Genomic DNA, 27,996 nt, shown 5'->3' with positions numbered 1-27,996 from the left:
CGTACTGCATATGTAATATTTTATTTTTACCTTGACAGTGTATGTGGGGTCCAAGACATTCCTGAAACAATACTAGAGGTTTCAGTTTTGCTTTAAATACCCAAAGCAAACTTCATATAAGATTTTGCAAACAATAATATATTCTCCTTGTAAGCAAACTTTTTCAGATTTTATAGAACTCACTTCACTTATTACATCTTTTAGAAGGAAACATGAATTCAGAAATACTGAAGAGGGAAAGCACATCATAATAAAGTAATTAAAAGTAGTCCTCTTTCTCAATTCATCCTATCTAATACAGTTCTTCCCTTAGGAAGAGTTTGTTTAGTTATTTGAGTATAACTATTATTATCTTCTGACACCTGGCAGGGGATGTAATCTATTTTCTTGCAGCTCTTGCTATGGTAAGAAAACCTACATGCTGTCATACTATTTTATGTATTATGGATGGAAAAATATTCCAGAACTGTTCTTCAGACCTGCCTTACCAGTGCCAATACATCCCTAATTCAAATGTAGTTTTTAGATGCAGAGTTGCCAAGTCCATGAATATGGAACCATAAAAAGCCCATCATTGTATGCTCAGCTAGCTTGGCTTGTGAAAAGAATCCCAATAGAGGGAAAAGGCAGCAGAAGTGGTCTTCCTCCAGGTTACATCACTCAATAAATCACTTCCAACCCAGGCTTTGATTCTGCCAGGGCTTTCAGTTCATCGTCCACTTCGGAAGTCCAGAAGATGTCATACAACCTGCAATAAAATTCAGTACGTTAGTCTCACTGCGTCCAAGAGTCAAAATAAGGCTAAAGTCAACCAACAGATAACCTCCATTCACAGAGACCAGCAGTCTGCCTCCACAACTCATTAATTAAAAAAAAGAAATTGACAACTCAGTAATTAAAAAAAGTTAACCCTAAGCTTCCACAACCAATTAAAAAAAACCATTCCCCTAATGGCTAGACAACCCCAAGTTTTGAAAGGAGGAACCAGAGCTTCATAAGCTATTATCAGATGCATTTCCATTTCATCTTTTATCCAAAGAATTCAAAATAGCGTATGATATTCTCCCTCAACCCAGCATTTTCTCCTAACCAACCCGCAAGAGTGCTAGTCATCTAGTTCAGGGCCAGTATCAGGTTGTGGCAGGCCCTGGAGCATGTGAATTATTGGGGGCCCTACCAATAATTCCAATACCAATAATAATCCACCTAGTGGATCCCGACCCACAGTTTTAGAAACACTGCTCTATTCAATTAAATATAGAAATAAGAAAATTGAGTCACTACACAACTCTATACGCAATTTGCACACAGAGACAGGAAAACAGATTGTGCAACTCTACATTTCCTGAATAGACAAGTTTTGTGTTGCTGTGACTTGGGTGGTGACATGTTTGGTGCTCCCCCAACTCAGTAAGGCATGTAGCTGAGCAGGAATTGAAACTTGAGTCTCCTCATTCAGTCTGACACCAGCTACACCATGTTAGCTCTTTCAAGGCAACTAAGCTTTCAGTACATTCCATGAAAGCATTGTAACATTTTGAAATATCATGATACTTCCCTCTCCTCCTAGAAGGCTCAGAAGAATAACTGATCATCCAGTTATTGGTCCAGTTACTGATCATGCAAAACAAGGGAGGCAATTCTAGTGCCAGTCCCAGGAAGTTCTGTTAAGATTTCATATACTATTTTCATCCAAAAGCAAGGCTAACACATGCAATCTGTTCCACTCACTGAAGCAGGTATTTGCCCCACCCTTTGCAGCTCAAGACGGAGAAACTTACATGAACATCTTCAGCTTACAATTTGGGTTCCTCACGGCTTCACAAAGCTTCAGCACACCTTCATTCTCTAGCCAGTTATTGCACAATTCCAGCTCTTCCAGATGTTGGTTAGTAACTAAGACAGCAGCAAGCTGGTCACAGCAAGCAGCCGTAAGTTCAGCATTGCCCACCCTGAGGAGAGATACAAGAAAAATGAGCAACTGTCACAAATGAAGCCACATCCCTGAAGAAGTCTCCACTGAACTTGGGACAGGTGGCTTCTACAAATACAAGTCCATTTCACATCTCCACCTGTCCTTCATATCTCTAATACTTATAAAACCGCCCTCTGCCTGGAAAGACCTGCGCCAACTTATAACTTTTAGATACACAATACAGGATCTTGACAAGAAAATACAATCTCGTATATGACCTGGCATCCAGGACAAATACTTACATGCCCAGATAGTAGCTCAAGGCTTTCAGTAAGCCCTTCGGTGCACAGGCTATGAACCACCGGACCCTGGCCCAGCCTCCCGCTACCCAATGGCCCCCGGGAATGCCCACCCTCCCTCTGCCCTGAAACGCCTGCTCCCCACCCTTCCCACACACACCCCAGACCCCTGCGTCAGCCAAGCTTAGCCAAAGCAAACTTACCCCGCCCCAGCATGGATCCAACTCCTTGCACTGGCCTCCCCAACTCTGAAGTTGATTCAAATGTGCCTTAAGGCACGTTTGCAACATCCCCAGGTTGGCACAAGTGACTTGTGCCACCCTAACCTGGGGGTTAGGATTGCTTATCTAGTTGGGTAGCTGGGACAAGTAGATGGGACAGAGGGATACCAGTTCAGAAACTTTAGCTAGCTAGAAACTGAGTCTATAGTTATGACTACAGCCAAGAGGTAGAAGTCAAATTCATCTCACTCAGAAAAGACAGACAATAAAAACCTGTCTCCTGTGGGGAGAGGAATAGCATTCATCAACTCTTTAGCTTATAGCCGCATCTTGGAGAATAATACTTTATAACTATAATGATGTGCACCCATTGCAGAGATCTGCTTCCAAACCAAGCAAAAAGAAAAAAAAAGGCACCAGAACCCCAAGTACAACAGTTCCACTCCCACCATTTTTTACATGGAGAGCTTCTGCAACACACTCCACAGCTGTTAACTCCGAAGAACTTTATCAATGAATTTCAAAAGGCTGCAGACGCCTCCAAGGCCACTTACCAGAGGGACTGTAGCTGGCAGTTGGGGTTCATTAGCCCTTCACAGAGGTAAGCCATTCCAGCATCTTCAAGCTGATTGGAACCGATATGCAGCTCTTTCAAGAACACGTTTGTGCTGAAAATGGAGCCAACGCTCTTACAGCAGGCGGCAGTCAAACCGCAATCTCTTAGCCTACAGGAGACAAACAAGTGAATAGATGACAAACGCAGCAGGTCTTCATCCATCACCTAGGGCGTGTTCTTTTTCTCTGAAGTCAACCTTTAGCCTGATCAGCAGTTACTTTTCAAGGGGGTCATATTTGGAACTGAGCAAAAGGTTTAAGGGTCAGCAGCATTTGGTCAGCTGACACAAAGGGCTCTTTTACCTTCTCTTTCCTGGAACAAATTGCAAAAGAGGCCTTGACAGAGCCCTCCTTTTCAGGCACGTCAGCCACTCTTGCTCATATAGCCTAAAGCAGTGTTTCTCAATGTATGTCCCCCACTGTACCATTTCACATGGTCCACCTGTTGAAAATACCACCAAAAGTAACTGGTGATGATGTTTGGGAAGCCAGAATGGCAAGCCAAAGGCAATGCAACAGACACCAGTAAGAACTCGGGATGAATTGAATGGCTGAAAAGTGCACACTGGAGCTCTGCCTGCCAAGCTGAGCCTCCTACTGCTGCTTGTCACATAGTATTGCTCATCTTGCTGCCAGACAGCAGAGGTCTGGGGGTTCTGCAAGTACCACCAGACAACCACCTTAAGTACCACCAGTGGTACAAGAACCACTGGTTGAGAAACACTGGCCTAGAGCATTGTTCTTCAGTGTTGGGGTTGGGACCCCAATGGGGTTGCGAAGCTTCAGTTGTGGGATTGCAGCAACTTACAGGAATGAAAAAGCCTCTTTGAGTGCCCGAGAGGGAGATGAAGCTGGGTATAAATTTGTTAATAAATAAATACATAAAAGATTGAAGACCACTGGACTAGAGCACCACCAGGTAAAGGCGGAAGCATCTGGAATATCCCTTCAGGTAACAGGAGACGGTGTCCAAATCCTGCTCAAAGTCTTAACAATTCTGCTAAAAAAGCCTTCACAAGTGCCAGACTTCATGGTAACCTTTTCTGCTCTATCTAGTAAGAATATTTGGTTACAGTGAAGAGTGCTGTGAGGACTTCATATGGGCAGGATGGGCAAATAGGGTCCCAGGAGAGGAGGGAGCGGGACTGATGGTGGGTCCCCAGTCTCATGCTTTATTTATTGGGGACATGGCACAAAAAAAGTTGAAGACCACTGGCCTAGAACTTAATTTGCACCTGTGCGTGAGTAGAAAAGACCCTGTTGTTCGTGCTAAGGATGAGAGCGCTTTGTTGGCAGCCTGTCTTTTGCAGATGAAAAGCCGTTTGTCCATAATAAAGAGACTTGTGGGTTCAGAAGCTATGCTGGAGAATCTCACAGGAAGGCTCTGATGCCCTTGTTGTCTTTCATCCTCACAGGCCCATCCCATTAAACCTAGGGCTCCCAACCCATGGTCCGTGGACCACTGGTGGTCTGCAGCGTCCCCCCAGGCGGTCCGCGACGTCTCTGGTGAAAAAAGAAAAAAATGCCCTTCCAGGCAGAAAAAACCTCTGCAGCACCAGCAGCCAATCAGAGCAGCTCAGAGCCAATCAGAGCATAGCCTTTCTCAGACTCCTGCCTCCCCCCTCCACCTCCCTTCCCTCCTTGTCTGTGAGTCCCCAGACAAGCAAAAAAGTGAAGCACAGGCACCCTGTAAGAAGCGCGCGCATTTGTTCAGCCTCGTGGCTCAGCTGCATGCAGAGGAGAGGTGCCCTGCCGCCCACTGCCTCCATTTCTTGACCCTGTGCCTTCAGGTGAGCTGTGGCAGCCTGGTTTCTCAGGAGTCAGATCAGGACTCCAGCCAGCCTGGGAAGTCCCTTTTGCAGAGCGGCGGGTGGGGGAGGCCTGAGGAGGAGGAGGAGGGCCAGAGGAGGAGGGGGGCCAGATCCAGGGAATCAGGTTTTTGCACCTCTTTTGGAGAGGGAAACAGGCAGCACCTCTGCTGTCTTACTGCAACCTGCCAACCTGGGGAGAAGCAATTCCAGAAGTTGCAGAACAGGCACCACCATAGCCAAGTACAGCAGGTGTAACCCCTGACATTTCCTCCTAAGAGAGCAGCAGCAGCTTTGTCCATGGGGAGCCCTCCCCCAGCCCACACTTGGCCAGTTCCCCTATCTCCTCAGATTGCACTCCTATGCATGCTTACCTTGGAGTAAGCACCATTGACTATAATGGGGCTTACTTCTGAGTAGACATGCCTAGAATGGGGCTGTTAGTCACACTGTGGCTATGATGGACTTCTCCAGAAATTTCTCCAAAATGCTTTTAAAGGCATCTAGTCTAGACACCATTATCACATCCTGGGGCAAGGAGTGCCACATTCTAATGGCAGAGTAGGCAGCTGTTGTTTTGTGGCTGCAGCCTACCTATAGGCTTGCTCATACTCTCTTAGCTCCAACCAAAGTAGTCCACAGCTACAGCATGACAGCAATTAGAACAGGAAGTAAAGAGAGGCTTTTCCCCCCCTAAAGACCTTGCAGTGCACACCAAAAGGACTTTTCTTCCTGAGACATGCAGCAGCCATTCTGAGATGTCTCTCTGAGCTGGTGCTTCTCCTTCAGGACCAACCTGCCTAAATTGTGTTGAACACTTTCCTAAGGACTCTGGACTCACAAGTGGGGGGAGCAGGGCCAGGGCTGTGTAACAAAAGGAACTACGGAGGGATGTGTGTGCTTTTTGTGGGCTCATTTAACTACCTTGCATGACTTGTCTATAATCCCCTTGTGCTTACCCTCTCCCTTTTTGAGGTGTTTTTCGACACTTAAAAGAGGCAAGGGCTGTGTATAATGTGGTCTGGTGTGGGGGAAAAGAGACTGGATTGAATTGGGGGTGTGTGAAAACCTCTCAGTTGGGGGGGATTATTTTGTGTTCCATGTATTCCATGTAAACCCAAGACTTTCACAGCTAGTGAAGCAAATGCAAGCACAACCATCACATTAATTATTAAGTAATCTTCTTATGTATTACAAATTTAATTGTATTTTGTGTGTGCGAGGGTGGGGGGTTGCATGTGGTCCCCGCTGTCTCCAAATTTTGCCTTAGTGGTCCCTGAGTTCCTAAAGGTTGGGAACCACTGCATTAAACAGTATTACTAGTTACATTTAGTTATCTGTACTTCAAATAATTCACAGTGACAGAAACCTCCAGCTGCTTACCACAATGACTGGAGCTTAGTTTTTGGATCCTTCAGTGCTTGACACAAGAATTCCATCCCTTGATCTTTGAAGTCATTTCCAACCACGCTCAGTACCTGTAGAGTTTCCTTGGTATTAATAACATTTGAGAGGTCCTTGCAGCCAGCAGGTGAGATAGCACATTCCCATAACCTGAAAGAGTAATTTAATAATTGGCTTTAAGCTGGATAGGATGGCAAGATCTGAAAAGCATTATAAAATTTCAGACCCCCCCCCCCTTCAAGTAGCGTTCACTATGTCTACAACAGGTCAGTAAGAATATTGTAGAAGTTAAAGCAAGTTAAAGATTTATATGACGGTCTTGGCTTGTATGAATCCAATAAATCAGAGGTTTCCAAGAGAACTGATATATAATAGAATCAAAACTCTGTCAAGTAAGACAGACATTTACATTAGAAACCAGGTCCATTTATCAGTGCATCTGAGCCTGAAGTGTTTGACTGTTTCTGTTTAACCAAAATACATTAAACAGCGTGTAAGATTTGGATTTATAACCAATTTGCACTTCTGCCTATTTTTCGAGGAAACACACTTTTATAGTCAAAGCAAGATTTGTTGAGAAAAACTACAAATATTTAATTCTGACCATTTGTGTACTAGTAAAACAAGATTTACAAACAGAACTAAATATACACAGACTTTACAAAAGCTGCACAGTTTCACACACATAAGAACTGCAAATCTCGCTATTACATTTTTTTCCCTATGTTAGCAGTAATCAAATCTGTAAGTTTCAGTCACATTGATAAATGGACCTGGTTCCTAGATTAACTCTTGCATAGCCAGTCGCACCCCATTCTGGCAGCCTGGGCAGCCACCACAAATAACCACAGAACTGAAGAATTCTGGCACGAGTCAGGACTCTGCTTTATGACAGCCTGCCATTAACAAGCTACTGACCTGGATATGCAACTTACCGTAGCTTTTCTATTTTGCAGTTTGGATTCAGTAGACCCTGGCACAGGACCGCTACACCTGCATCTCCAATCTTGTTCTCACCTAAGCTGAGTTCTGTTAAGGATGGCATTGCACTCAGAAGAGCACTGAGATCCCCACAGCCAGCAGCTGTGATACCACAGCTCTCCAACCTGCAGAGAAAAATAAAATAGAAGCCAAGGAGAAAACTGTGTGTCTCCAAACAGCCAACCAAGAGTTTTTTTCAGTTCAGCAACACCGCTCACAGAAGTCACAAAGAAACAGAGACAAGTGGTTTTGACTTCACCAAGGCTGCAGTTTTGTTTGCCATGATGCTGAAAGACTTTGCACTGTCATCAAAGGTGGCTTTAGGGAGTCAAGAAATGTGTTCCTTTTTGCCAAAAGATGAATGATATTAAGGAGGATGCACACTACCTTACAGGAAACGTGATACTGATTTATATACACCCAAAACTGCATTTGATAACATGCACTGCCTGCTTTAAGGGCCAAATTCAGAGGGGTTGCTGTAAAACAGTCACAAATAGTACAATGGTATGCTAGCCAGAGGAAGACTGGTGGCCAGTGTTACCATTAAGCTGTGTGGGTGTATAGCTCAAGCTTCACATAGCTTGGAGCTTGGCTTTCCTGGAAGGCTGGCAATGATGTCAAGGTCATCACCGGGCATCTGGAAGTGCCACAGCACAGCTATAGAAAGGGCCCTTGCTGCTGTACATACCTCTTAAAAGGGAACACTGGTTGGTGGCACAGAATTGCATGCAGTCAGTCATGGCATTTTGCTGATTCTAAACTTTGTCCGAGGTACCTGTTCCTAATCCTCTCCTGTTCTTGATGTCTCCAAGGACAACACTGTCTGTCAACAGACAGGCAAAGCCACCTTCAGGAACTCCAAACCTTTAATGGCATGCAGTTTATTTAATTAAATGAATGGTAGTGTGCAAGGGCCCAGTAGCTTAGCCATCTCAGTCATGGACAGCATGTTCACCCAGCCCTGGTTCCAGAAGTGCTTAGTCCTTGGCCCAAGACTCTGCTACAATTCAAGGCAAGCCCAATAGTTTCTTTTTAAAAAGGAAAGACTAGAAAGGGTGTGGATACATATGCATACATGGTGGAAGTATGAAGGAAAAGAATACTCCAACCTACATTTCCAATACTTGCTCCATATGCCTTGAATCCTAGAAGTGACAAAGCCAATACATTCAATCAATTGAGCAGCCCAGTCACATCCTATGGTTTGGTGGGCATTGATGTAGTGCTAGCCTAGTGATCTAGGTTTCACAGTCACAAACTCTGGACAGATATGAGGAGTTGACTGTTCTCTCAAAAGTTGAAGCAAGGCCTTTTGAAACCAGGAAACAGGTAGACCTTTCCAAATTTGACAGGAAGTTCTGCAGCCTGTACCACCTCCAGAGAATGAAGCTGTCTCTCCGCCACACAGACATGTACGGCTACACTGAGTTTAGAAGTGTATGCGCCAATAAAAGCAATCAATTCACACTGCAGCTGGAGTTACACCAGCAGTCATAAACAAGCTGTCACCATAGCAATCTATAAGATCATATTACTACTGAAGGCTTGCAGAGAAAGCAAGGTGATCCAGACATCACATTTAAGAAAATGCCAAGTTTTCTATATGCATGTGTGTGTGTGTGTGTGTGTGTGAAAATGTTATCTGTACTTACTGTAGCGACTGCAGTTTACAGTTGGCATCCAGCAAAGCCTGGCACAGGTGTTTCACTGCTCTATCCTTGAGCTTGTTGTAGTTCAGGTTGAGTGCTTTCAGAGATGACTTGGTGCGTAGGGCAGAGCAGAGAGCCTCTGTGCTTGCTGCTGAAAACTCACAGAACTCCAGCCTGTGGGAGAGCAGAAGCCTGGTGAGATTTCTACTAGAGAAGAATGAGGCAAAGTCAAGTAAGTGCTTCAACTCTTCTTCCCCCTGAACATACATCTAACCACTACAATCATTTAGATTCACCCATATCAATTCTGATCATTGTGAGTATCTGGGTTTAACATTCTCAGAAAACCTATGTAAATCAAGAAAGACACTATACAAACAATATGTAGAACAGTATATAATCATTACAAGCTGTGTTACTGAGCACTTTCTGAAAAGACCATTTCTGTTCACTATCAATGTATGGTATGCAGTAAAGCAGAAGCCTGTTTTAGCAGATTTCACGACATCCATTATTACAGTGAAATTGTCTAAGGCAGTGGTTCTCAAACTTTTCCAGCTCACGCATTCCCTGACCCTTGTAGCCATTGGCCACGGCTCCCCATTACAACACCTCACCTCAGTTACCCCCAAAATGGGGATGAAGGTGTTATAATTATACACTAGAAACAAGGCTGCCAGCACTCTGAGGCTGCAATCCTAGCCACACTTACCTGAGAGTAAGCCCCATTGAACAAAATAGAACTTACTTCTGAGCAGACCTGGTTAGGATTGTGCCCTGAGTTTGTTAGTAGCACACCTGGAGGGTTTGGGAAAGGGAGGGGGAAGTGATGAATTTGCTGGGGGAGGGGAAGACTTTGTTTTGTGTGTATCTGCTAATTGCAAACTGATGCAAACTGAGACCTAGAGACTGTTTGGCTGGAATTCTAACCCCACTTTCCTGGGAGTAAGTCCCATTGAACACAATAGGACCTACTTCTGAGCAGACCTAGCTAGGATTGTGCCTTTTGTCTTACAATAGCAGCCAACAGAGTACCCCCCCTCCCCCCAAAAAAGGAGGCAGGAGGAAAAAGGGGAATGGCTTAAAAGGAATGGGGATTTTTATTTTTAATCTATTTTTGGAGACAAAGCCATGAAGAGTGGCTTTTTTTCCTTTTTGAAGGGGGAGGAAAAAGAGAGAGGTGAGGATCCTGGGTTAAGCTAACACAGACCCCAAGCCTATGTAGATCTACTCAGAAGTAAGCCCCATTTGAGTCAAAGAGGCTTACTCCCAGGAAAGTGTGGAAAGGATTGCAGCCACATACAGCAAGATTACAACTCACCCCAAAGTAGATGGGGGCTGCTCACACACATATAACCAACATGCAGATGCCACCCCGCCCCCCAAGACAGAGGGATGCAGGCTGGGGCATTTGGATACCCTCCCTCACTAGGAGCAGGTTGGTTCCTTCCTTCCTAAGCAGGGAGGGGCACACTGGGAAATGTAGTCCTTGGGGTGAGGCTGCACATGGAGAGAGCTCCGTGATGAGGCACCTCTGCCTGCCCAGCCAGCCTCCTCTCCCATCTCCCCCCACGTTTCACATGCCCTCCCAGCCTCACGCTGCCCCACCCACCTTGTTCACAGCTGCAGAAAAGCAGAAAGTCAGGAGGCAATATGTGCAGCAAAGCTCAGCTCAGCATTAGAACAGCTGCCTCTCTCCCTGAGATGCCTGGCAACACCCCTGGAGGCTAGCCACGCCTCACTAGGGAGGTGGGACACACAGATTGAATACCTCAGGTCTAAGGCTTCAATCCTAGACACACTTTCCTGGGAGCAAGCCCCACTGAACACAATGAGACTTACTTCTGAGCAGACATAGAAAGGATTGCAGTGTTAGAGACATTTTCTAGATGAGGAATTCGTTTCAACCAAGATGCATTTATTAAAAGTCCCAGAGTCACTTACTGAAGACTCTGCAGTTTGCAGTTTGGATCCAGAAGTCCTTGACACAGAGTTTTAATTCCCGAAGTGCCCAATTTGTTGTCTCCCAGGTCTATCTCAGTGAGAGATGGTTTTGAACTAAGCACAGAACTGAGACTCTCACAGCAGGCTTCGGTGAGTCTGCAATTTCGCAGCCTGCAATAAAAATTCAGAAATAACATAGGAATCACCTTTTAAGAAATCACCTAGGAATATATCCTATGTGTGCAGGTACATAGTAGTACCTACATACTCAAGAGGTACCTACATTTTTTATACAATTAAATCTGCTGCTTGTTGAATAGCCAAAGGATCTGGGCTGTAGGAGACGCCCAACAGGTGAAGACAATTTAGGGTGCAATCCTAACCCCTTATGTCAGTGCTTTCCAGCACTGACTTAAGGGCAATGCAGCTCTGAGGTAAGGGAACAAACATTCCCTTACTTTGAGGAGGCCTCTGTGAGTGACACCTAACTGCAGGATGCAGCCATGTCCCATTGGCACCACTATGCCAGTGCTGGAAAGCACTGACATAAGGGGTTAGGATTGCGCCCTTAGTCTGTCCCCATCGCAGCTCCTTTGAACTAGAAAGCTTCACTTGGTAACTTCTGCCTGCTAGTTAACAGACCAGCAAAAAGTTAGTCCTGAAGTGCCAGTTCCTTTCAGTAGATGCAACACAAGAAATCCTACAGTTGCTATGATATGTGGGCTGCAGCAAAAAAAAAGGGGGGGGGGAAGACCCACATAAGACACCCCGTTAAACAGAATGTTCAAGGTGGTCAAACAGGAAGAAAACAAGAACCAATCCTATATATCACTCAGACACATAGCTGATATCTCTGTGTTATGCAGTCAAGTGGGTAAGAGGCACTTTTTCAAGTGGGTGCTCCTCTTTTTAGCAGGGGGAGAGTAACTGGCCCACCTCACCCCAGCACTGTCTGTTCTAGTGGCTGTCTGCTGGTATTCATTTGCATCTTTTTAGATTGTGAGCCCTTTTGGGACAGGGAGCCATTTAGTTATTTGATTTTTCTCTGTAAACCGCTTTGTGAACTTTTAGTTGAAAAGCGGTATATAAATACTGTTGTTAATACTAATACTAATACTAATACTAATACTAATACTAATACTAATACTAATACTAATACTAATGCCTGTGTAACAATGAAGGAGACAACTACCAATAAAATAGACATCACTAGTGCAGTTCAGGCTAACTAGCAGCATTCTGATCATGCTAACTAGCAGCATTCTCCACTACTCCCAGTAAGCTGGCAGTGGGGTATGTCATGGGTGGGGAGGGTAGGAAGAGTTTTGGTGCAGATTGAGGGGGAGGGAGAAGGGGGATTGTGGTGGCACCAGCAAGCACCAGAATCCTACACCTTCTCCTTTTCCCACTCTCTCCCCTTTTCTCTGCTCAGACTTACACCAGCTATACAACTGGCATAGGTATGAAGGCTTACATGGAGGTAGTTAAAAATTTTTTCCCCACCTCAGGTTTGCACCCCCCCCCCTCCCGCATGCAGTGCAATTGCATGGCTGAATGCAGGGTACAGTATGGCAGGGGATGGGACTGGGGCAGCATGCAAATTACAGTCACAGCATGCAAATTACAGTCACTGCTTCAGGGCAACACTGGACAAGCCATGTGGATTTTCTCCATCACTCTGTAAATCAAGCTAAGCAACTGCTTAGAAGTCACCTAATCCAGCAGAAGCCTTTCTGGTAGCAGAAATACAATAACTGGTAGTAGAAATACAATACCAGAGTTATTCAACAACAGTAGAACATGAATCAGATGGAGAATCTACTCCAAGTTTGGGAGAAATCCTGAACAAGGCTCAGGCAGAAGTGCCACTGAAGTGCTGTCAAAGTGTCAATCAGTGGAGAACGATCTAAAGCAACTTCAGCCAAATATGTAAAAAGCTCCATTGTGGAGAATTTACCAGAGTGTCTGAAGATTACAACTTGGACTCATCAATCCTTTGCATAGCAACTCCACACCAGAGTCTCCCAGTTCATTGGTGTTCAGCTTCAACACAGTCAGTACTTGGCTTGTGGTCAGAACAGAGGCGATATCGGCACAGCTACTACTTGAGAGGCTGCAGTCAGCCAGCCTGAGAAGGCAACCAAGAGGTTAGTTCTAGTAATCCAGAAGAGTGCAACGGTTATCAATTACAGCACTCTTTTCACACCCTTCCACTCCTCTAGAAGGCTTCCTGGAGATCTGAGTAAAGCTGAAGTACAGATTTATACCATTCTGATTTATAATGTTATATCAAAGGCATACAACAAGTTTCAAAGCTAAATTTTTTGTATTGGGATTTCTATTGCTTCTCTTAAGCAGAGTTATATATAATGAGACTGTTGTAGAGCAGAATATTGAGCTCACAGATTTCATGGTACCAAGCAGTTGTTCGCTTGTTAGTTATGAGTGGGCTGCAGCCAAAAGGCCAGAATTGACCCCTGCCCATCACAGACTCGAGTGCCATCTTTAACACTCCTTGAACAAGGAGGAGAGACCAAAAATGCAGATGCTAAAGATTGCAGAATGGCCATCTCCCTCCCACTATGTACCAAGAGCAATGGCAGTTACTTATTCAATCATAAGCTACCCCCTGAGCAGCAGGAGTAGATTTCTAGGAACAGCACTCAAAGCTCATGGGAACACATGGGAAATGAAAAGAAGGGTAAAAGCTTGCCAGGGAACAGGACGATAAAGGTTGTAAGTGTAAAGCTCTCCCCAGACACATTTCCAAGTGTTTTGCTCCAGGAAGACATCCTCCATATTCCTCACATTTAGTTTAACTGAAGTTCTAAATCAGGGGTGCCCAAACCCCAGCCCTGGGGCCACATGTGGCCCTTGAGGCCTCTCAATGTGGTCCTCAGGGAGCCCCCAGTCTCCAATGAGCCTCTGGCCCTCCAGAGATTTGTTGGAGCCCGCACCAGCCCGACGCAACTGGTCTCAGCGTGAAGCCAACTGTTTGACCTCTGTGTGAGCTGTGGGATGAGGGCTTCCTCCACTGCTTGCTGTTTCATGTCTGTGATGCAGTAGTGGCAGCAAAGGAAAGGCCAGCCTTGCTTTGTGCAAGGCCTTTTATAGGCCTTGAGCTATTGCAAGACCTTCATTCATTCATATAAGTTCATCTTTAATATATTCATTTATGTAAACTTATGTAAATTTATTCAAATTTTAGATGTAAATTAATTCTTTCTTTCCCCGGCCCCCGACCCAGTGTCAGAGAGATGATGTGGCCCTCCTGCCAAAAACTTTGGACACCCCTGTTCTAAATGAATGAAGCTCTGTTAGTCAGACTGTTCCCCCCCTCCCGCCCACTGGAATGTCACTTACCTAATTGTTTTGTACTTATTCAGAGAAGGCACAAGTTCTTTCCACCTTGCCCCAGTGAGCTCCTCACACTGCATATCAAGATTGTCCTGGTCCATTTTTGAGGCAACAGCTAGAAAGAAAGGCAGGAGACATTATTTCCCGTCAGCCAAAAAGCCCATTGTTTTCTCTTTCAAGTGACTGAAACTGGTTTGCCTCTTGCATGTACAGGTTTCTTAGCTGCAAGGCAGAATTTCTCAACAGGCAGCTGCTCTTTGCCCAACAGCTCCATGCCAAAAGGTACAGCTTGTGGCAAGAAAAGGGGCTCCTGCCTAACAGCTCTATAGCACACATGAATTATGCAGTACCTTAGGTAATCTACAGGCAGCTTTCTTATCCCAATGACTAGAAGAGGCCCTCCAAAGTACACTACTTTGAAGCAAAGCCCCATTTTTCCAAGTTACTACGTATATTCATATGATCGACACATACTACCCATGTGTGAAGAAGCAAGTACACAGAGCCCTGTGGGGAGAGGGAGTAGAATACATGTACAGTAGCTGTTACTTCCCTCCATCCTGAGGTAAATAGTGGTTTCAAGGATATGCAATGTAGATAATACTACTGTCTTATATAGTACTGTCTGAGGATGGAAGGTGTTTCACGTGTCTTATCCTCACAACACCCCTGCAAGGTAGGTGGGGAAGGTCGAGAGGAAAGAGCTTGCCTAAGGCCACTGAGTGAGTTCATAGTAGAAGTGAGTCTCCCAACAAGAAAGTTCAAGTCAGCCTCTCAAGCAAGAGTTCAACTGTCTTCCCCCTCTCCTGCTGGCTGCTACTGTCAAGTTCAGAATCATTTTGTGCTCATCTTAAAGTTTAGGAAAAAGTGCAAGATCCAATCATGGTTCTTCCAGGTCATGTGTGATTTGGTTCCAAGGCTAGTTTTCTGCTAGGGTTTACATGCCAAATGATGTCCTGAGTCTCTCCAGGGGGTACATATTGTAATTAGACAAGTTTGAACAAGCTAGCAAACATTGTTATACCTCCATTTTTGCAGGCATGGCAGACTAGAATTGTTAAAAGCAATTCTTGTCCACACTGGACATTTAGTTCGATAAAAATGCACAGAGTTTATGAAGGTTTTTATTTCTTAAATAAATGTACACACTTAATTTCGTGGAGTAAACTTAAGCCGCCTGCCTGGTTAAAGTGAATGACAAAGCAGCATTTTCTAAAGCTGACTCACAGCACATGAGTTGGCATAGAGAGCACAAGTCATCAGCCTCAATAAGCCCAACCCAAAATGTTTTCCCTACCTAGTTACTCAACTACACACAAATTTACTTCATAGCAAAGTTTCCTAAAGCTTAACATGGAAACAGAGAGAAATTATGCTCAAATTGCTCATCACAGGCTATAAAAACCAATTAACATTGTTTTGCCTCTATTCCTACCAACAAACAGATTTTAGAAAGCACTAATGTACACACACAATATTGGAGACAGACTACATATTCCATGGAATTGAACATAAATTCCCCTTTTTTAAAATACAAAGTAACCACTGAAGGCCAAGGAGTAGAAGGTGGGCAAGGAGGTGATGCTTTACCCTTTCCCTATTTAAAATTACTCTCACTCTCCAGGGAGAGAAAAGCAGCTTGGGCAGACACAGAGATCCAAATATTTTCCTCCATGGGTTCAGATTAATTCCGAGTGGAGAAATATAGTAGTAGGAGAGAAGAGGGCTACACATCCCTTTCCCCTACTACTTGACAGTGCTTGATCACAGCCTCGGATACTGCTTTTCACTTTTTAAAAATCCAGAAATTTGTTCACAGCACTCTTGCAGATTCCCAAGTCTGGGCTCACAATGACCAGATGTGTGAAACCAGCAGCCTGTTACAAGACATCACAGCTCACAGTGGAAAAAAACCAAAGGACTTCTGGAATACAGTCTGTTCCTGTTGCGGGGAGGGAGATGTTCTCCTTAAAGGAGAACTCTGTATTTAATAAGGCCTTTATATTAAGAGCCTGGATTTGACTGCTCTTTGGTAGATAGAGCAATTGCACTGACAAACTGCACTGGAACCTTGAGGAGGAACTTGGCCTCAGATTAGTAACTTTCAAGCAGCCCCACTAGTTTGTGGTCTTTACTTCAAAGCTTTTCAGCAGCCGCTTTGGCCTCAAACCACCTCCTGGAAAACCTGAATGTCTCTTTCCTTACATATGTTCCTCAAATTCCTTCTTAAAAACCATTTTTTTCTGTGAATACTTGGGCAATGAGAGATACTGCTTCTCTCCCACTGTTGTTAAGCTGAAGTACAAATCACTGAGATAACTTCGCATTCTTCCCTGGCTTAACATGGCTCTGTTTTCCTCTCCTTCCTCTGCTGTCTCCCTTGTGTCTAGGCAATCCCCCGAGACAAGGCCTGACTTCTCAATCTGTGCAATGTACACTGGTGGTGCGCTATACAATTAAACAACAAGAAGGAGCAGTCCTGTGCAGGCCTGCCAGTCAGCAGTGGCTTTCTAGTACAATGACTTCCTTAAACCACTGTCTATCAGAAGCTAGGAAACTCTTTGAACTCTTTAAAACCATGGCACATATTTCCAGGGTTTTAAATATGTAAATACTTTCCCTCCCTGCTCCAGAAGATGACTTCATATCAATTTCTGTACTGTTTAAACCAAACACAATAATACAATATTAAGCTCCACTGACTTCAAGAAAACTTCTATATTTACTTAGAGAGGGGACTTCCACCTTCCAATTCCCTTAACACAAACTGCATATGAATTAAGGCCCCAACCTCAAGTTAAATCCTTCCCTACCATTAGATATATCTGAGCATACAGTAGCAGTGATGCTATTTAACCATGCCATGTGCTAATTTAGAGAATCCCTCCTCATCAATTGCATTGTTCCCCATGAATGATACTCTGTTCCCCATCCCATTTGCCACTGGATGGCATCTATTGGCCTCACCACATTCACAGAAGCACTGACCTGACTACAGTGTCCCTCCATCCCTGCCAACCATTTGCTGTTAATCTAGCATTGCTATTAGCTTGAAGCCAAGATGAAGAAAGATGTCACAGCAGGAGGAACTAGGCAACCAAGATGCCCTGCTTTAAGTGCTTTATCTTATCTATGAGGATCCTTCAGTGGCTTAATTCTCATGCTTGAGATGTCAGCACATTGATGACCATGGTGCACAGGTGGGAAGACAGAAAATGATGGATGGAAGGGTAACAGGAAAGTTGGAGGGGGAGAGAGAGATAAAGACACACACAAGGGGGTGGGTCAGACAGGGCCATTTGCCAGCCCTACCCAATACATGATGATGAGTGCGAGCCTGCACATCCCTCTGAGCATGCTGTTCTGCTTCACACAATCACATGTGGGGGGAAGCCCTCTGAACTGCTCCTTACATGCTCCTTTGAAGTAGTATTATATTGTACAATGAGGGTCCACCTATGAAAGGGAGAGACCTATATACACTCCTCAATGTGTGGTGGTTGGGATCCTATGAATCAGCCCAAGATAAGATCCAGTTCCAGGATTGGGGGGGGGTCTTCAATCCCCCTTAATCTTCAGAGCTCCCTCCTATCTGAGGTCTTCAGATAGGATCTGAAGACCTTAATCTTCAGATTAAGGGGGTCTTCAGAGCTCCCTCCTATCTGAGGTCACCTACCTTGATGGCAGGTGTGAAAATGACCATTAGTAACACACTAGACAGTGGCCACCCACCATGTTTCCAGCACAGTGCTCCACAAGACATTGCAAGATGTTACCTGTGCCATTGTGAGAAGAAAACATGGCTGGCAAGCGCCAGCTGCTACCAGCTAGAACGCTGCTCACCCAGCCCCCCAAAAGCCCTCATCTACCACCATGAAAAAGGGGGTTTCATGCAGCCAGCAGACACAAGTTACTGGTTGGGTGTATTGGAATCACGGAAGATCTAGCGAGGAGATACCATGTGGTGTCAGCAGTGGCCTCTTTAAGGGTTAAGGCCTGGGCTTTGAGCAGAGGGTGTGCTGCACAGCTGCAGCCACTAGAGGCAATGAGGCCTCTAAGGATATAAGGAGCACCTGATGCAAGAAGGGTTTATGGGTCAACTTATGGCTCTGTGTTTTGGACTGACTTACTGGCTATTAACTCACAGACTGACCCACAGCTCTGCTAAAAAACCAACAGACTGGCTAATGATGTACTGGACTTTTGGACTGATTATCTGGCTCACTAATTAATGGACTACTCAAACAGACTGTTGAGTGGTAGAAAGCTGAGGTGCTGCTGCTGCACCAAGAAGGACTGCTGCTTGGAGAGCTGGGACCTTGTAGACTTGCAGCCAAGCCACCTACTGGTCTCCTTCCTGCTAGTACTAACAGATCTAGCTATAGTCAAGCTGGGGGACCTAATCAGCATAGGATCTCTAGGCAAAGCTGAGAAGGGGAGCTTGGCAGAACACTGGGCCCACTTCTCTCCAAGGCTGCTACACATAGCTATGGCTATGGACAACACTGGCTATGGACAAAATAACTGAGAAAAGGATATGATGAAGAAAGCTTAACCTGAGAGGAAAGAGAAGGCCTGGAATCTAGAAGGTACATGGTGAAGTTGATTAGACCAATGTCAAGGAAAAGACCCCAGAGTATAACACTATCAGAGACTGTAGCTATCTGGACAGCAGAAATTAGAGGTCTGGCATTCTGGGAGAAAGTTCCAGCAGTAACAGGTAAGATGTGGGCTCTTCTTTGCCTGTCTCTGTTTTTGCACAGGAGGAACTTATGAGCAGAGTGAAGAAGTTGCTCAGGGATTGGGAAACAGAGTAGGAGTTAGACTGTAAGTCTGAGGGGAAAAGGTAATTCAAAATTAACTGAGCTAACATATTGAAAAATATATTTATAACATAGAGAGCATGCTTTGGTAACAGGATCAATTAATCCTCATTGTCATTGTCCCCACCTTTGCTTCCTCATTGTGAAATAACAGAAATTTCTGTGGACAAACTACTTGGTTGAGTATTACAACATAACCCACATAAGAAGGGTTTGAACACCCATTCAAGAGGAAGGAGAAATAAAGTCCCAGAAACAAAGTTGACACACAGTCATCTAGTATACATAGCGAATCATCCTACCAATTTCAATTGATTTCATGTACTCTGGACCACAACATTCAGATTACATATTCAAGAAGCTTACGTTTATGGACCATAACATGGTCCAACCAGTCATGCTAACCATAACATGGTAACATCCAGTCTTTGGCCATACATTTACACCTAAAGTTAAAATTCTTCAGGCACAGGGCTGTTTTCTTTCTCAAGTGCCATGCAATGCCACTGGCACTCTAATACTGAAGTGTGCTGTAAGTTGTTATCAACCACCTGGACCACATGGGTGCATTTCTGCAGCCTAGGGTTGGGAAAGAAGGTGGCTGGCATTTTAATACATAAAGGCCTACAACCCTAAACACACTTTCAATGGGAGTAAGTCCCACTGAACATAAGGAGGCTTACTTCTGAGTAGACTTGTATAGGCTTCTGCTATGGGTCAGGTACTCATCCCCAGCTGCAGGGAGCCAAAGCAGTACTGGCAGGCTGGCTGTGCATGTTTATCTCTGTTTATCTTGCTGTGCATGACAGCCAACAGTTCTTCAGGAAGGGAGGTAGCTGAACTCCTGTGTAGGAGCAAGAGTGGATAAGATAATAGTGGATAATAGGCAAAGAAAAAGACTTCCTACAAGCTTTCAAGACTGAAAAGAACCACCAAGAAGACCATCAGACATAAAACATAAAAGAGTAATAAAACAGAGTACAATGGAGGTTTGACACTGCAGCCCAAGTCAGAGCCTCACCCTGAGGTATGACAAGTAAATGTAGACACTAAAAATGAAGGGAAAGAGAAGATGCTTATATGAACTGAGGTCTTCCCAAGATACTAAAGTCACAATTGGCGACATGACAACTCCCCATAGGCGGAAATCGGACAAAACTTCCCTGGCACAGCATGGAAAAGCTGCACCCCTGGATTTGGCCCTGTCCAGCTGCTGTCACAGGCCACTGCTGCCCTCTTGAAAGGAGGTGGGCACCCTATGCACAGGCAAAGCTGTCTTGGGGGTAGGGGGAGATCAGCCATCACTAATCCACTGTTTGTCATAGCGGAGAGGTGTGGTGGGAAGGGTATGGGTATTTGAAACAGAGTTGGGGGTGGGGAGGGAGGCCCACTCGTGCTATGTCACTAGTAGTGAGTGGGGTTCCTCCCACGGACGCTGAGAGCCATAATCTGTCAACCACTGAGCGAAGGCACCGCAGGGGCACTTCTTGCCCCGAACACCAGAAACTTGGGGCACTGCGCTGCTGTGCTTCCAAGAAACTGGGAGAGGAAGTGGCCTTGCCTTGCTGGAAACGCTACCAAGCCCCTATCGATTGCTTAAACCGGAGCCTCAGAGTCGGGCTGCTGCAATCCTAGCCCTACTTTCCTAGGAGTAAGCCCCACTGATCAGAACAGGACTGACTTCTGAGTAGACACTCATGGGCTTGTGCCCTCGGTTTCCGAAGACAAGCGTGGGAGGCACACACGCGATCGCCTAAGAGCCCAACCCTACGCCTGCCTACTCAGAAGTAAGTACCATTCTAGTCAAAGGGGCTTACTCCCGGGAAAGTGTGACTAGGATAGCAGCCTTGGAGCCCAATCCTACACCTGTCTACTCAGAAAGTTCCCATTATAGTCAATGGGGCTTGCTCCCGGGAAAGCGTGGTTAGAGAAAGCGAGCCACATCGACAGGTCGGAGCAAGAGAAGGCTGCCAGAGAAGAGCCGCTTCTTACCGGATCTTCGGCCTGGAGCGAGAGGAAAGCAGAGCGCAGCAGCCCTGCTCGCAGCAACTGCGCCGCCTGCTTATGCCAGAGCCCCTTTCCCCGCCCCGCGCCTCATTGGAAGGGCGCGCCGGGGAAATCTGCATAGCCACCGCCTGCCTCCGCGTCACTGAGCAGGGAGGAGCCGCCCTGCCCGCTTCTGACGCTCGCTCCCCCCACCCCCCGCGCAGGAGCTTTCTCAGCAGTCGTGTCTCTTGTTCCACTGCAGGCATCCAGGGACGCGTCGCGTCCGCCTCCCTTCGGAAAACTCAGCGCTGCAGCCTGACTCAGCGCGCCGACGCGCAGCCGGAGAGGTTTTCTTCCCCCTTCGCTGTGCTCTAGAGCTGGACCGGTCATCGCCAACGCGAGGGGGTCGACACTTCAAAGAGCAGGGACGTGCAGCGGGTGGAGAGGCAGGTGAGGCAGTGCCTCTCCACCGCAGTTCCTGGAAGGGCGCCGCCCATGGGAGGCGCCCAAAGCACGCACAATCCAAGTGCTTTCTGCTCCGTGCCTCGTCGTTCTGAGCGTGAGTTGTGAGTGCTTGGGAGCCTCCCAGCCTTTTCGAAGGGCTGCGGTGGGGAGGCACTGCCTCACCTGCCTCTCCACCCACTGCACGTCGCTGTCAAACAGCCGCCTCGCACGCACCCACTCTCTCTCACGCATCTCTGGCTTGCCACTGCCTCCGGTGTAACTGCACTGCAGCAGTCCAACAGGCACACAGCTTGCTTTCTCCCATCCCTGCATCTCTGCACTGGGCAAGCTGTGCCTGTTGAACTTCTGCCTATTGGACAGCTATGAAAGGAACAGGGGACCTCCCAAAGCAAAAGGTGGAAACTCCCAGGGAAATTCGAATGGTTGAGATTCACAGTCTGGCTCACAGGAAAGGTTTCTTTAGGACAGTGGTTGTCAAACTTTTAGCACTTCTTAGAATGGAAGTCATGACCAGAAGTGACATAATCAAGCAGGAAAATTTTTACAATCCTAGGCTGCCATCCTACCCCCACTTACCCAGGAGGAAGTTCCATTTACTATAATTGTTAAATTGTTAGATCTGTAACATTTCCCCAAATGTAGTCACATACCATAGTTGCAGTGAGTCTAATATATTAAAAATAAAATATTGAAATGAATGAGGACCCACCTGAAATTGGTTCATGATCCACCTAGTGGGTCCCAACCCACAGTTTGAGAAAAGGTTGCCATAAAAATACTGTGGATTTTCTTTCTTATTTTAAAGATCCAAACAAAGCAAGGGCTTATTTAAAACCTGCCACTGGAGAGCCCACCTTACCAGATCTAGTTCTTCTCCCCCCCCCCCCCCAATTTGGATATTCTGGAAGGAGGAGAGCTCTGTTCTTCTTGGGAAAGAGGCACTGGAGCTGCTAAGGCAAAGCTCTGCACTGGGACTCCAGTGGTACCCCTGCCACCAATGTGTTCAGGGGTTAGTCTGGCCAGATGGGCCTTAGCTACTGCCTGACCTTTTTGACTCCTGACACCATCCCAGCTCCTGTTGCAGTCTTCTTGCTCAGGGAAACCTGGGAAATTTATGTGTGGGGTATTGAACACTGGCTAGGCTTTTCTAATGAGCTATTGCAGCACAGCAAAACGTCACACTACAAGGTTCAACTTGCAAGCTATCTTGGCCATGTCAAAACTCTTGTGATTTTACTCAAGCTCTGTAGGTGGGAGATAAATGCACTGAAGCAAGGACTTTGTCATGTTAGAATTGATTCTAACATGGTATCTAATGCTGCAATCCTATGCACACTTACCTGGGAATAAAAACCCCTGAATTCAGTGAGACTTTTTTCTGAATTCACATCCATAGTATCAGCTTACATAGGATTAAATTCCTAAAACAATAAGGCTGCAATCCTTACCTCACTTTCCTGGGAGTAAGTCTCACTGAACACAAGAGGACTTACTTCTGAGTAGACCTGATTAGGATTGTGCCCTTACTTTAAAAATATACACACAGTCCTGAAATCCAAGCACACACTTCCCAATAAACATGCTTAGGTGTAAGTAGCAGGGATAGGCATATCCAGCATGGCTTGACTCAACTCAGGTCTCCACCCCCAAGACTTAACTAGACTACAAGTCATAACAGGGGAATTTTCAGAGTCGCCCACAGCATTTTTTGCAACTTGAAAAGACTTGAGTCATTCCCTTTACAAAGCCTGCCATGGGAAAAAAACAGGGCTGCTGTTGGGTGTGTGTGTTGGGGGGTCTCTTTAAACACTCCCCTGCTGTTCCCACCCATCTGAAAACAAGGCAGGAGGGGGTTGGACAGACTGCAAGAGACAGGGGACAGAAGCAGGGATAAAAGTGGCAAGAGGAAGGAGAGTCACATGCAGTAACTTTGATACCAGGATGACCCAATCCTTTGCAGCTCTGCTCAGAAGTAGTCCCTCTGCTGGGACTACCACAGAAGTGTGGTTAGGTCATTCAATGGGGCTTCCCCCCCCCATGGAGCTCACAGCAGCCATGCAATTGGAAAGTGTGTTCCCTATGAACCTTCCCCACCTCCTCCACTTCCCCACCTCCTTTTCCCCTGGGTTTCTCCAGCCAATCCTAAGGCAAGAAGCCCTCTTGGGTTCTTCATCCTGCCCACCCTCATCTAAAGAAACAAACCAGACAGTCCATCCTTCATCTAATGACCTGGACAAGAGAGCCCATTCCCGTCTCCCCCTGGTTTCTTCAGCCAATCCTAAGGCAAGAACCCCCTTGGGCTCCTCCTCCTGCCCTCCTTCATCCAAAGAAACAAATCAGATATCCCATCCTTTGTCATGGCTGGAACTTTCCTGCTGTTTGCCTGGTCTGAATGATGGCCCCACAAGGTTTTTCACTCCATGAAAACAGTAAGCAAGCACCCACAGAAATAGACTCGAGTCTGCATTCGTGGGGACCAAGTGCTGAGTCATGGGCTGTTGCCTCAAGTGTTTTGCCGAGACACACGTGACTTGAGTGTACACAAGTCAGCAAAAAACATTGACTTTTGTGACTAGAGTTCCCATCCCTGGTAAGTAGTGTTGCCAACAGACAGATTATTCCTACATATTTTTAAATCCCAACCTGATGGAACATTGTAAATTCCTGGCGGCACTATGAAAATCTCTAGGATTGCTTTCAGTAGTCAACTGAAGATCAATGCACATTCCTGGAGATTCCAGGACAACCCTGAATATAAATGGTATATAAGCAGGCAAACTGGAGTGACTATGACATTAAAAGCCTTTTTTTCCTTCCCTAATATCACCTTGGGGTAACTGGGTAAATATATTCTGCCTTCTGTGTTACTATGTTATTATTTGCAAGCAAGGTGACCAGATGTCCTCTTTTTCCAGGACATGACTTCTTTTTTAGCTTCATATTCTGGAAAAGAACTCAAATGTCCTCCTTTTTCTTGTGAGCAGGACCCTGAAGGTGGCACATAGCCTTCTTGTAATTAATAAATTATGAGCACAATCGGTTAGGATTGTGCTCATAATTTATTAATTACAAGAAGGCTATGTGCCACCTTCAGGGTCCTGCTCACAAGAAAAAGGAGCAGGAGTGTCTACTCAAAAGTAAATCCTATTTTGTTCAATAGGGCTTACTCTCAGGAAAGTGTGGTTAGGATTGTAGCCTATAAGTAGTATAATTCTGATACTTAAGAATAAGCACAGGCCGCTTAACAACTGTTCACATAACAACAGACCGCATATACAACGCTTGTCAAAGCACAAGGAAGAGGCTCTGAATGAGGTAGTCAGGACTCCCATAGCCTGCAGCACAGTTGTGTTGTGTTAACACAACAAAGAAACTCTTAATGCAAAGAGGTAATCAGTCTCCAGTAGCCTATGCAGCTAGCTAGTGTCTGGCAGGGACGGTCTGTTTGCACAAGAAAGGCACTAGATTGGGCTGACAGTTCGCTTAACGACATAATCACATAACAACAGGGATCTGAGATCCCATCGTTAAGTGGCACACACCTGTAAAATTAACCATGCAAAGTCCATTTATGAGTGTTTTTGGCTCTTATTTTGTCATGACCTGCAATTTTGGGGGTGTCCTACATTTTGGGATGCCTTGCCCTCTTCTGCAGTTATGACATCTGGTCACCCTGTTTGTTTGCAAGAGAAGTGCTGCCTTCTTCCCCTAAGCATAGATACCAGGGATAGGACAGAAACACACGTAGCAGGTCAACTTCTAACCACTCCTATCCCCCATCAAAATCCAATTTCGTGATGAACTGGCAGGGAAACTGTTTCCACTCAAAAGAATTAAGTCAGATAGAGGTTGAAAGAGAAGATGTTTCAGACCTCATTGATAAATTAAAGATCAATAAGTCAATGGGTCCTGATGGCATCCACCCAAGAGTTATTAAGGAATTGAAGAATGAACTTGCTGATCTCTGGACTAAAATATGCAACTTGACCCTCAAAACGGCCACAGTGCCAGAGGATTGGAGGATAGCAAATGTCATACCAATCTTTAAAAAAGAAAAGAGGGGGACCCGGGAAACTATAGGCCGGTCAGCCTAACATCCATACCGGGTAAGATGGTGGAATGCCTCATCAAAGATAGAATCTCAAAACACATAGATGAACAGGCCTTGCTGAGGGAGAATCAGCATGGATTCTGTAAGGGTAAGTCTTGCCTCACAAACCTTTTAGTATTCTTTGAAAAAGTCAACAGGCATGTGGATGCGGGAGAACCCGTGGACATTATATATCTGGACTTCCAGAAGGCGTTCAACACGGTCCCTCACCAAAGGCTACTGAAAAAACTCCACAGTCAGGGAATTAGAGGGCAGGTCCTCTCCTGGACTGAGACCTGGTTGAAGACCAGGAAACAGAGAGTGGGTGTCAATGGACAATTTTCACAATGGAAAGAGGTGAAAAGCGATGTGCCCCAAGGATCTGTCCTGGGACCGGTGCTTTTCAACCTCTTCATAAACAACCTGGAGACAGGGTTAAACAGTGAGGTGGCTCAGTTTGCAGACGACACCAAACTTTTCTGAGCGGTGAAGACCAGAAGTGATTGTGAGGAGCTCTAGAAGGATCTCTTCAAACTGGTAGAATGGGCAGCAAAATGGCAGATGCGTTTCAATGTAAGTAAGTGTAAAGTCATGCACATTGGGGCAAAAAATCAAAACTTCACGTATAGGCTAATGGGTTCTGAGCTGTGACAGATCAGGAGAGAGATCTTGGGGTGGTGGTGTGTAGTGCTTATGTGCACAGGCGCTAGGCTTTGAGATGCTTTAGCAGTATTTGGCAACAATGACAGCAGGCACACCTGCGTCTGAGCAAGAGCAAACTCTTGGCCTTGATAATACGCTGAGTGTCTGAAGCCCAGTAGCCAGTAAACAACAGGATCAAATCTAGGAATGTATATTGTGGTCAAGCTAGAACTAGCTAGTAGACAGCCAGTATAATCTTAGCAACCTCCAGTAATTTTCCCTATTGCATAGCTTTGCATCATGTGTTTTGAGAATGAATAAAAGTCTGAGGAAGCTAGCCGGGAGGACGGACTTCTCTCTCAATCTCATATCGTCCTACTTCCGGCTCAGCTCTCCCTGCATCAACCCTCTGAATGAATGTCTCTCATTGCTCTGACTCCTTGCTGCTCTAGTTTTAACTTTTAAACCCTCAGAGTGCTTCTGCTTTTAGCACTCTCCCTCAGGCACCTAGGTTCTAAGCCCTGGGTGCTTCCCAAGTAGCATTGTGTTGCTACAGTGGTGGACAGCTCGATGAAAATGTCGACCCAATGTGCGGTGGCAGTAAAGAAGGCAAATTCTATGCTTGGGATCATTAGAAAAGGTATTGAGAACAAAATGGCTAATATTATAATACCATTGTACAAAACGATGGTAAGGCCACACCTGGAGTATTGCGTCCAGTTCTGGTCGCCACATCTCAAAAAGGACATAGTGAAAATGGAAAAGGTGCAAAAGAGGGCAACTAAGATGATTACTGGGCTGGGGCACCTTCCTTATGAGGAAAGGCTATGGCGTTTGGGCCTCTTCAGCCTAGAAAAGAGACGCCTGAGGGGGGACATGATTGAGACATACAAAATTATGCATGGGAAGGATAAAGTGGATAGAGAGATGCTCTTTACTCTCACATAATACCAGAACCAGGGGACATCCACTAAAATTGAGTGTTGGGAGGGCTAGAACAGACAAAAGAAAATATTTCTTTACTCAGCGTGTGGTCAGTCTGTGGAACTCCTTGCCACAGGATGTGGTGATGGCATCTGGCCTGGATGCCTTTAAAAGGGGATTGGACAAGTTTCTGGAGGAAAAATCCATTAAGGGTTACAAGCTATGATGTGCATGTACAACCTCCTGATTTTAGAAATGGGCTGTCAGAATGCCAGATGCAAGGGAGGGCACCAGGATGCAGGTCTCTTGTTATCTGGTGTGCTCCCTGGGGCATTTGGTGGGCCGCTGTGAGATGCAGGAAGCTGGACTAGATGGGCCTATGGCCTGATCCAGCAGGGCTGTTCTTATGTTTCTTATGTTTCTCTTTCCTTTTTTGTGCGTGTGTATGAGAGAGAGAGAGAGAGAGAGAGAGAGAGAGAATGTGTGCCAAGCGCTTACATCTCTCAGGAAAACCCCAAGAACGAGGGAAATGCAGAGAACTTCGTGCTGGAAAGGTTTTCAGGATGTGAGGCTGGAGCCTCCAGGAAAGAAGCATCCCCGCCCCTCTGGCTGCCCTCCTCTCCTTCCAACCCACTAGATTTCCCTGCTCCTTCCTAGATCCAGCTATGAACAGGATCCCGTTCACTCGGAATTGCGCTGAGCCCCCGCGCGTCCACCCCAGTTCCCTACCCCGGGGAAAGGGGGAGAATATGGTTAGTACCCCGCCCTTGCCACACTTACTTCTGCGCAAGGATTTCCGATAGGGAAGTTGCTGGAGAAGGTCAGCTAAGTACTTCCTAGTGCTGCTGCTGCTGCTGCCTGGAAGGGATC

The 27,996-nt window shown here is 45.8% G+C and overlaps 1 protein-coding gene across 4 annotated transcripts; it reads right to left on the bottom strand.

The window, feature by feature from the left end:
- Positions 1–2: 2 nt before the first annotated feature.
- LOC136652243 (ribonuclease inhibitor-like) lies at positions 3–27,982 on the bottom strand. 4 transcript variants are annotated; one of them, XM_066629183.1, is made up of 11 exons: positions 21,012–21,073; positions 19,703–19,863; positions 14,203–14,311; positions 12,797–12,967; positions 10,840–11,010; positions 8,899–9,069; positions 7,198–7,368; positions 6,242–6,412; positions 2,990–3,160; positions 1,782–1,952; positions 3–748 (listed from the first exon to the last, which is right to left on the bottom strand). In XM_066629183.1, the coding sequence occupies exons 3-11, from the start codon at positions 14,295–14,297 to the stop codon at positions 661–663; spliced, it is 1,380 nt and encodes a 459-aa protein (XP_066485280.1). In that variant the 5' UTR covers positions 14,298–14,311; positions 19,703–19,863; positions 21,012–21,073; the 3' UTR covers positions 3–660. The 4 variants fall into 4 exon arrangements, with proteins under 4 accessions (XP_066485280.1, XP_066485288.1, XP_066485272.1 ...); XM_066629191.1 differs by lacking the exons at positions 19,703–19,863; positions 21,012–21,073 and adding an exon at positions 27,907–27,982; XM_066629175.1 differs by lacking the exon at positions 19,703–19,863 and having other exon boundaries at positions 21,012–21,102.
- Positions 27,983–27,996: the final 14 nt, after the last annotated feature.

This window comes from Tiliqua scincoides, chromosome 1 (assembly GCF_035046505.1).
Source record: "Tiliqua scincoides isolate rTilSci1 chromosome 1, rTilSci1.hap2, whole genome shotgun sequence".
Taxonomy (NCBI): domain Eukaryota; kingdom Metazoa; phylum Chordata; class Lepidosauria; order Squamata; family Scincidae; genus Tiliqua; species Tiliqua scincoides.
The sequence above is the reverse complement of the archived record's forward strand: the minus strand, read 5'-3'. Positions and strand labels throughout refer to the sequence as shown.

Excerpts from the sequence above, each read along its gene's own strand:
- LOC136652243 (XM_066629191.1), bottom strand. The coding sequence starts at position 14,297 with ATGGACCAGGACAATCTTGATATGCAGTGTGAGGAGCTCACTGGGGCA. Across the intron at positions 11,011-12,796 it reads TGTAATCTTCAGACACTCTG|GCTGCGAAATTGCAGACTCA; the intron begins GTAAATTCTCCA and ends TTTTTATTGCAG. Across the intron at positions 3,161-6,241 it reads ACTAAGCTCCAGTCATTGTG|GCTAAGAGATTGCGGTTTGA; the intron begins GTAAGCAGCTGG and ends TGTCTCCTGTAG.